The 10,480-nt window shown below is 33.4% G+C and overlaps 1 protein-coding gene across 4 annotated transcripts in view; it reads left to right on the top strand.

Annotated features, from left to right (window-relative positions):
- The window catches only part of LOC103601127 (uncharacterized protein KIAA1109), a 127,838-nt gene that overhangs the window by 19,701 nt on the left and 97,657 nt on the right, over positions 1-10,480 (top strand). For all 4 annotated transcript variants that reach the window (XM_008585505.1, XM_008585508.1, XM_008585507.1 and 1 more), the window contains exons 12-14: positions 1,807-1,982; positions 7,050-7,756; positions 8,795-9,040. In XM_008585505.1, the coding sequence (XP_008583727.1) occupies positions 1,807-1,982; positions 7,050-7,756; positions 8,795-9,040 (1,129 nt within the window). The remainder of the gene's footprint in view (positions 1-1,806; positions 1,983-7,049; positions 7,757-8,794; positions 9,041-10,480) is intronic.

The raw sequence follows: 10,480 nt of genomic DNA on the forward strand, positions 1-10,480 counted from the left end.
GTTAAGAAACTTTATAATTTTTATGAGATTTACTTCTCCAATACATTGGAGTAGTTTTTAGGGATTCCTTTATTTTTTAAAAAAGGGGAGAGGGGAAAAGAAATAATTTTTTATGTTGCAACCTGTATAAAAGGTTCATTGTATTTATTAGCATTCAGTATACATTTCTAGAGATAACTACACTATTTTACACATAAACATAAATATGGAACATAAATATTAAATAAGACCATAAAGCACCAGGAACATAAGTATTAAATAATACCATAAAAACCTGTGTAAGGTGATTAGACATGTAAAGAATGTAATGAATGCGAAAGAGAGCTTACCACAGACCCCCAGAAAGATTGCCAAATAGTGCTGAGGATCTAGGTAAGGGTTAAATTAGTGTTGAGGTACCAATGAATCCAGTGATATAATTTTCTCTCATTGTCCTTAGTGGCTCAGCTATAGGAACAGAAGAGGATTGATCCCTAACAGTTGTAGCAAGAAAAATGAGGGAAAATATGTAATACAGAGTCTAGGAAGTTGTTAAAATGAAATTTAAGCCAAGGTTGTGGGGAATGAGGAAGTCACATAACTTTGGAACCAAAGTGTTGGTTGAGTCATCTGTGTGGCTAATGAAGTCATTCAGGATGATAAACAGGGATGAAAAAGAAAAAGAAAAGAAAAACAAACCAAAGTCCCTAGCAGGCATGGAGGTTTAACCAGGGGGGATAAATAGATGACAAAGATTAAGAAAGATGAAGGGTGGTTTGGACTTTGAGGAAGGAAGAGTTTTTCCATTGGGATGAAAGAACAAACCCAAGAAAGAGTATGTTAAGCAAGTATGCAAGGGAAAGGGAATTTCTTCATAAGATTCCAGCCCAGAGTAAAATGGTTTGAATTCTTTCACTCCAGACCTTTAGAACTTCACAAGAGTGGCCTACCTTCCTAAGTACAAAAAAAGAAGGTGACCTAGGAAATTGAAAATCTGGACTTGGGTTTCATTGCATAAATGGTACTTAGGGTTTTTTAAGCTTTAGGAAAAGATCGCTAATGAATATACAGTGAAAGAGTTAGAAGGAGGTTGAAGAAAGCACTGGATAGCACCCATTTTAGGATGAAGGAGGAGGAAAAGTCATGCAGCAGAGAATGAGTAATCAGAGTGATTATAGTGCTCTAGCATTGAACTCATGTAGTTGCATTGGTTTGGGTTAGTGCTCGGCAACTACAAAATTCAGTTAAACAGAGATTTAACCAGAGTAATGTAATTCTGTAAGCATATATGATATTTAAAATATAAAGGAAGTTCTCTGTCAGAAATAATTGTTAAGTGACTGTTAGAACCAAGTGATACTATTTAAAAATAGGTCAGATATGTATAATAAAGCATTTGAAATATTTTTATATTAACACAGGAAGTTGATAAACCACCTTGTGAACCTAATGTACTAATTTTTGTTTTGTTTTGTTTTGTTTTTTAGTGGAAACAGATATTCATGCCTTTTTAAAAGGCAGGAAGTAGAATTATTTAAACCAAATCATAATTTTGTTTTCCTTATACTTTCAGAAACTCAGACAGGGTCAAGGAATCTTTGTCCTTATGATTCATTTGAAGATGAGTGGAATGTAATAGGTGTTCAAAAATATTAAGTTTTAAGTAAAATTAGAGCAGATTATATGAGACCTTTTTTCGCTTCACACTATAGTAATAATATATAATGTGGAAGGCTAAGGAAAAAAAAGCTACATTTTTCTAAACACATTCCTACAGTAAATGATGAACTATAAATTGAGCTAATATGAATGTTTTATGTCCTTTAGGTTGTTTTCAAACCTCTTCTGAGCCATACAGGGATCCAGTCACAGGATACAATGCCGCTTTGCTACCGAATGTACTTTGGAGAACACCTTTCATTTTCAGGGACTTTGGACTGCCTCAGAGCAGATATTGTAGATTCAGATACAGCCAAAGAGAGAAGGAGCAAAAGAGCAAGAAGGTATCTTTTATGTTTTTGTGTAAAATTTTGTGCAAGAATTATAATACATGTTAACTTTATTTTCTTCTAATCCCAATGAGAAAGTAATTTTAATATCTTAATGAGAAAACAATTTCTCATTAATAAAAGTAGTAACCACATTTTCTTATTAATAACCAGTTGATAAAATCATATCAACAGATTGAGGCTTATTCTTAGGCATTTTTTTAATTGAAATATAATTTATTATACATATACATGGGGTACAGAGTTGAATATCAATACCTGTGTATAATGTGTAATGATCAAATCATGGTAATTAGCATATTCTTCATTACAAAATGTAATCATATTTGTGTCCATTAATCAATTTCTCGCTAGCTTCTCTGCCCTGAAAGCTAACACCTCTCTCCTTCTGAAAATTCAATGTATTATTGTTCGTTCGTTCTCCTTCCTTCCTTCCTTCCCCCCTCCCTTCCTTCCTCCCTCCCTCCCTCCCTCCCTTTCTCTTTCTTATTCATTTATTTACTTTTTCACTTCCACATATGAGTGAGGACATGCAGTATTTCCCTTTCTGTGCCTGGCTTATTTATTTATTTATTAATAGTTTAATTTTTATTTTATTATTTATTTATTTATTTATTGCAATGTAGTTGATTTTCATGGCTCTTTACCAATTCTACCCTTTCCCCCTCTCTCTTCCACTTCCATCAACATCATATCTGTTCATTTATTTTAACAAGTAAGAGGAATTATTGTTATTGTGTCTCCCCCCGCATTTGTTTGTATATTTATTTATTTATTTTTATTAGCTCCCACATATAAGTGAGAACATGTGGTATTTCTCTTTCTGTGGTGACTGGCTTATTTTATTTAACATAATTTTCTCCAAGCTCATCCATGCTTCTGTGAATGGCAGAATTTCATTTTTTTTTTATATATACACCACATTTTCCTTATCCAATCATCCGTTGATAGACATTTAGATTGGTTTCATATCTTGGCTATTGTAAATAGAGCTGTGATAAACATGACAGTGCAGGTATCCCTTTGACATGACGATTTTCATCCCTTTAGGTATATACCCATTAGTGGGATTGCTGGATCATATGGCAGATCTGTCTGTGTGTGTATATAACGGTGTATGTGGTCCCCTTTCTCCACATCTTAACCAGTATTTGTTATTCTCTTTTTGATGATAGCCAGTCTAACTAGGTTGAGATGATATCTGTGTGGTTTTGATTTGCATTTCTCTGATGATTAGTGATGTTGAGCATTTTTTCACGTACCTCTTGGCCATTTGTATGTCTTCTTTTGGGACATGTCTATTCAGCTCCTTTGACCATTTTTTAATAGGATTATTCATTGTTATTGTTTTTACTGTTAAGTTCTTTGAGTTTCTTGTATATTCTGGATAGTAATCCCTTGTCAAATATATAGTTTGCAGATATTTTCTCCCATTCTGTTGTCTTTTCACTCTGTTGATTGTTTCTTTGCTGTGCAGAAGCTTTGATATATTTCCATTTGTTTATTTTTTCTTTTGTTGCCTGTGCTGTGAGGCCATATTCATAAAGTTGTTCCAGTCCTACATCCTGAAGTGTTTGATCTATGCTGTTTTCTTCTAGGAGTTTTATAGTTTCAGGTCTTATATTTAAATCTTTAATCTATTTTGGGTTGATTTTTAGGCATATTTTTGTACTATGTTAACACATATATGAAGCCTGTCTGAACCAAGTACATATGTTGATGTATACACTCAGCATTTATTTACTTGGCTGTAGTAGTTGTGGAATTTTTATGGTTGTATGGATTGTAATTTTATATATTTTACTTAGAATTTTTTCTTAACCTCTTTTCTGAGTGTTGACTTATGGCAGTAGTGTTTTGTTTAAGGAAGAAGGTAGAAGTCATGTTGAAAGTATAGCCATCAGGACTAAATATGCAGGAATACACATGTTGCATGGTGAAAGTGAAGCGCCATCTTTTACTGCCACTCGGTATTGTCATGGATAGATCTTCTGGGTTTTTTTACTGCTTACATAGGCAGTAATATACCCACTAATAGGATTTGACTTATCTTTTAGGAACTTGGAATTTTGCCTTGAGTCGGTCTCATTTAAGTGGATAGGAATAGTAGAATATGGGCATAGGTGGCACTTATGACAAGAGGTTTTTTGCAACATTTTTGGTTTTATCGTATTTGTGCTTTTTGCAGGGTGGTATGTTAAAAGTAAAAGGCACTGTATCCAATATATAACCAAGTGAATATATTTTTCATTTGAAATATTATATTTAAAATTTTTACTAATTTGAAAATATTCATTTTTATAAAATTCCATGGAATTATGTATAGAAAAATGTAGCTCTCTTCAATTTTGTTTCACATCAAAATATCTGAGGATTTTCTAATGACACAGGAACATGGAGATTGCATTGTCTTCTCTATTAAATATAGGGAGTCCTTGCTTTTCACAACAGTGTGGTACCATAACAATGACCAGGCCTGCTGAAACATATGGAGTGATTTTAATAATCAGTGGGAAAAATTATTTTTATTTTGTGACCTTGAAAAATGTTTGTCAAAACATTAAAAACTTTCTTACTGTTTATTGTAGATGTGTAGGAAAATGAAAACAAATAAAACTAATATTTGGTACATTATAATTTAAGACATTAGAAATATTGAGAATTAAGTTTTATTTCTTTGTACAAAACTTATCAAAGGGTAATTTAAGCAGCGCTTTTCTTCTTTTGCTTATCATACAACTTACAATAGAAAACAAGCATCTTTTCTGTGCCTTGGCAAAATGTCATACGTCTCTATAAGTACTGATCAGTTTTCAACATTTTATCCTTTGCACTTTCAATGTCAGAAATATCTTTGAATTCCTTTTACTATGAAGTTTTTTGTCAGGATCGCTTCCTCTGGGACATCTTCATCTTCTTTGTCACAGCCATTTTTCTCTGTATGTGAATAAATTTATCTTCACTGAGTTCCTCTGGCTGTATATATCTAGAGTATTGAAAGGTGGAAGTATCAACATTTCCATGGTCAGCGGTTTCTTCTATAACTCCATTTACATTTACTTGAATTTCACTACTACTATTGTCATTTTTAGTTTCTTTGCTGCATTTTTATCTTAGTTTTCCAATTTCTTTTTTTGATTATTTATTTTTGTAAAATGTCATGAGGATTTATTGCTGGGTGACAAGCAGAGACACAACTAACTCCATACTTTGCTGTCTGAGTGTGAATTGAATAATAAATGTCCATTGACCACTCACTGACCGATTGTGAAAGTAGTGATGTGTTCAGTCAGTTATCATGATATACATCTGTTGTTTATGTAGTGATTTGTAGACTGAAGAGTTAGCAGCAAATTTGTACTTTATGCAATTATTCACAGTAAATTTTAGTTAAAAATTTTAATTGTGTTGTTGGGGGATGGTTGTTATTTAACTAAACAACAGTAACTGAACTTTATTCATATTGGAACTATCAAATCCAGACCCAGAACATTAATACCTACATATACTCCCTATTTAGGCTTAAAAGGTCTGAGCTAAACTTTCATTTCTATTTGCAATAGTCTACTTTCATATAAATAGAACTATATTTAATGTGTGTGTGTATATATGCACACACAGTATATGTATCTTCATATATATAATTAAGGAATATATAATTAGATTATATATAGAGTTTATATATAACCATATATAGTAGGTTGTATATAGAGATATAGATCATATATAAAAATTAGATTATAGTTATAGCCTACTTATTGACTTAGTAAATGCCATGTAATACTGCCACAGACTAGACCTTCATCTGATCTCACTTTCCTTTTTATATTCTGAGAGGTTCTTTGAGTGATTCTCTGAACTTAATTGCCTTTGGTCTAGCCAAACTTACGTTGTTTTTAATTTTTCTATCACACCAGCTCTGAGTGCTTCACATTCTTACAACTAACACATAGTTAGCTTTTATTTCTCAGATCTCCTGTAATTCTACCTTAAACTCTTATTTATTTGGAGGTCTTCACTACACTATGTTTTTCACAGTCATTAATTTCATACTTGTCTAGGTACCTTTTTTTTTTGTAGCATATTGTTCATTCTGCTAATTATTGTACATTGCTTTTGGGTTAATCTTAAATAAACACATGTAACTCTCCTACTAGAATATAAAGCCAGGGAAGTTATTAAACCATTTAGCATAGAGTCTGGCATATAGTAAGTCCTCATAAATATTAGTTTCCTTATCTTTTTGCTGTCTCCAATCAAAATAGTTACTCATATTAGAGATTTAATAAATATTTTAAAATTTTAATTGTAACTTTTGCTCTATTGTGCCTATGTACATGGATGAAGAGGGGAAAAATACCTTTTTACAGTTTTATTGAGGTTTATTATTATTAGTAGTAATTGTTTTATGGAAATTTGAGATATTTTTGGCTTTTATATTAAAGTTAACTATAATATTCTTACATGAAAATCTTCAGACAGCAGGAGGATTTGCCAAAATAATTTTTATATAGGATTTTAAGGGTTTTTTGTATATGTGTTTCTTGGTTTTTGTTTCAATTGCTGTTGCTCTCTGCTTTCAACTTGGCAAAGTATACCATGAGGAATAGTGAATAAAATTATATTAAATGTGAAGAAATTAGGTATATTGTTTATAGAGGGGGAGTAGATGGTTAGGGACGTACACTAGTTGATCTATAATTGACTCAATTCTGGTACCAAAGGGATGTACCATCAGATGGCAAGAAAATTGTTTTATCACTTCATTGGAATAATTTCTTCACATAAGAAGACTGATTTTGACTTTAGTTTATTTTAGACTAAGATCAAGAAGGCAGATGTGTAAGATCTAGCCTCCAACATTAAAAAGGGTTGGCCTAGTGAAAAAGCATATTCTACTGGATCTCTTGCTTAAAATTATTTAAATGGCTTATACCATATTTTACGTTGGAGATTATCTTGCCTATAAATGAACAGAAATGTGAGGTTCTGGGGAAAAGGAAGTAAACCCTTGTCTTTCTCTTTTCTTTTTTGTTTTTTGTTTTTTTTTTACATTTTTAGGCAAGGCCATGTGAATCTTCCTCCACTTGAGTTCAAACCAGCTTTAATGTTGGAAACCTTTAGCATCAGTGCTGTTGTAATGGAAAAGTCGGTGTGCACCCCTCAGAACTCTACCAGTGCCCTTTCTTTTCATGATCTCAACAAGCGTTATTATAACACTTTCCACTGCAACTTTACTATTTCCTGTCAGTCAATAAGCCAGCATGTAGATATGGCTTTGGTTCGTCTTATTCATCAGTTTAGTACAATGATAGATGACATCAAAGCAACGCAGACTGACATTAAACTTAGTAGATATACAGCTGGATCAGCATCCCCAACACCTACCTTCAAGAGCAGAAAACATAGGGATTTTCGCTCATCTGACTTTAGCCGCAGTTCAAGAGGAAGCCTTAATGGTGGCAGTAGAGTAAATAATGCAAAGAACAAAAGGACCAACAATGAGAATAACAAAAAGGAATCTCGAAACAAAAATTCATTAGGAAGATCTGAAAGAAGAACTTCTAAAGTGTCTAGGAAAGGTTCAAAAGATGTGGTAGATCACATGACTATTCATATGGATGACTCCGATTCAATTACAGTGTCAGAACAAAGTGAGCCTTCAGCTGAGTGCTGGCAAAACATGTATAAATTGCTTAACTTCTATTCGCTTATCTCTGATCCAACAGGAATATTGGAAAAATCTTCAGAAACCTTTGGACCAGCAGGTAACAGACATTTTTATGTTTTTGAAATTTCTGTTTAGAATAGCAATACAGTAGTCCTCCCTTGTCCTCAGGGGATACATTCCAAGACCCCTAGTGGATACCTGAAACTGTGCATATTAATAAACTTTATATATTCTATACACAAATTTCTTTTTCCTTCTTCACGATTTCATGGATAGAAGATTTGTTCTCACCATAGATTTTAGCAATCTCAGCATATGATTTTTTTTCTTTCCTTAAGTAGAGAATGTTCACTTTTTCAGTTAAAGGAAGTACTTTATGGCTTCTCTTTGGCATATTCAAATTGTTAGCATTACTACTCTTGCTCTTTGGGTCCATTATTAAGTAAAATTAAGGGTTACTTGAATACAAGCACTGCTATACCACATTAGTCAATGTGATAAGTGACAAAGGGGCAGGTAGGATAGCGTATACAGTATGCAGACTCCAGAAAAAGGGAGGAGTCATGTCCTGAGTGGGATGGAGGGGATGGCATGCAAGATTTTATTACACTGCTCAGAACAGTGTGCAATTTAAAACTTATGAATTGTTTTTTTCCTGTAATTTTCCATTTCACATTTTTGGACTGTGGTTGACTGCCGGTAACTAAAACCACAGAAAGCGAAAAACATGAATAAAGGGGGACTACTGTAATGCTATAAAGGATAGCAGCTTATTCATCACTTTTTAATGTTATAAGGGGATTATTGAAATGCAGAGAAATTAGCAATCACAAAGGAGAGAAAATGGTAATGACATTCACATATCCAGCCACCCCATTTCCCATCCTCCCCAACCCTTACACGGTATGCTCTCAAAGGATTCAAACAGACCTGATTTCAAATGTCATGTTCACTATTTACTTTCAGTAGGAACTTGGGAAAATGGTGAAAAAATTTTAAATCACTTTGGTGGAGAAGAGGTGGGGAGGATGGCTGGTTGGGAATGTGAAGGAAAGAAAGGTAAGATAATGTTTGAAATGTCCTTCCATTTTGCAGTTTTCATACCTAAAACTGTATATTTCCATTTACTTATAAGGAGTTCGGAGCCCTACAGAGCCAGCATGTAAAGTTGTGTTTGAGAATGAACAAGACAACAACAGTTCGTCTAAGACACAAAGGAAACGTAGCTTGGTAACCTCTGAACCTCAGCATGTTACTCTAATAGTGTTTGGGATTGGCATGGTGAATCGCACACACCTAGAGGCAGATATTGGTGGGCTGACAATGGAATCAGAACTGAAGAGGATCCATGGCAGTTTTACTCTTAAGGAAAAAATGAAAGGTATGACAGTTTTCTAATTCTACAGTGCTACTTTTCTGAAGAAAATCAATGCCATGTCTTCAAAACTCCTACTTGGCAATTTTTCTTTAGAAAGTGGGACTTCCCAAATTCTGAGCTAGAGTACCAAGAACTTGGAACGTAGTTGAAGATCAGTGAATTGAGGCAGCTTTGATATCTAATGAAAGTATTTAGACATAAATATTGAGCTAATGTACCTAAGGCCCCATGGCACTTATTCTTTGACTGTCTTTCAATGTCATCTAGTAAGATGTCTCTGATGGCTGAAAATTTCATCAAAATAACTAAATATGTCAAATATTTGGTTTTCTACTACTATAGAAATCTTATAATCCAGTTATTATTTTAGTATCTAAATAAAAAGAAATCCCTTTAATTGGTATGAAATTTCCCAGGTTAGCAAAAACATGACGTTCATCTTGAGAATGATCACACAAGATGTAGCATTTCATCAAATTTATGAGACCATCAATTTGAAGATGCATCATTATCTTATGTATCACAAAGAAAGGAAATAATGTTGCCAGATATGGTCAGATGTCATTGATTATAAAATGCATCTCAATTTCAGAGATGCCAAAATAAAAAAATAACTGCTTCTTAGAATCAATGAATACATCAGGATGAAACTGAAGTTGCAGGGATTGCCTTGCAGCAATAACTTTAATAATATCAGTGTCTCTTCTTTCTTCTTAGGAAAATAATCTGACAGATTATATTATATGAAAAAAGAAATTATGAATCACCATGTGTTTTTATTGACATCAGGATGAAACTGAAGTTGCAGGGATTGCCTTGCAGCAATAACTTTAATAATATCAGTTTCTCTTCTTTCTTCTTAGGAAAATAATCTGACAGATTATATTATATGAAAAAAGAAATTATGAATCACCATGTGTTTTTATTATTAACTTTATGATTGCCAAATATGTAAGGTCTAATCAAAAAGTTATTTTGAACCTACTTTGCATTATATACTCTTCTGTACTTGTTTTATTTTGTACCCTGAACATTTATTATTTACTCAAAAGCTAATTTTAAATTAAAAATTATTTGCTATTAAAGAAAATTCTCTGAAGAAATTAGATTATGAATTTCTAATAAAAATATGAAGACTGCAGCCCTCACTAGAAATATAAGCAAAGGACAAAAGCTCAAATGGCTAAGTTGACATAAAAAATTTGTTCAACCTCTTTAACAAAAAAAAAAGTTATGTTTTTTCATCTGTTGGTTTAGCAAAAATTAAGAATGACAATGTCCGGGCCGGCCCGGTGGCGCACTGAATAGTGCGCCGCTTGGGAAGCGCGGCGGCGCTCCCGTCCGAGGGTTCGGATCCCACATACAGACCGGCTCCCGCTCACTGGCTGAGCGAGGCGCGGGAGCAACACCGAGGCTTGCGATCCCGTTGCCGGTCCCCGGTCC

Source organism: Galeopterus variegatus, unplaced genomic scaffold, assembly GCF_000696425.1.
Source record: "Galeopterus variegatus unplaced genomic scaffold, G_variegatus-3.0.2 Scaffold3600, whole genome shotgun sequence".
NCBI classification, from domain to species: Eukaryota; Metazoa; Chordata; class Mammalia; order Dermoptera; family Cynocephalidae; genus Galeopterus; species Galeopterus variegatus.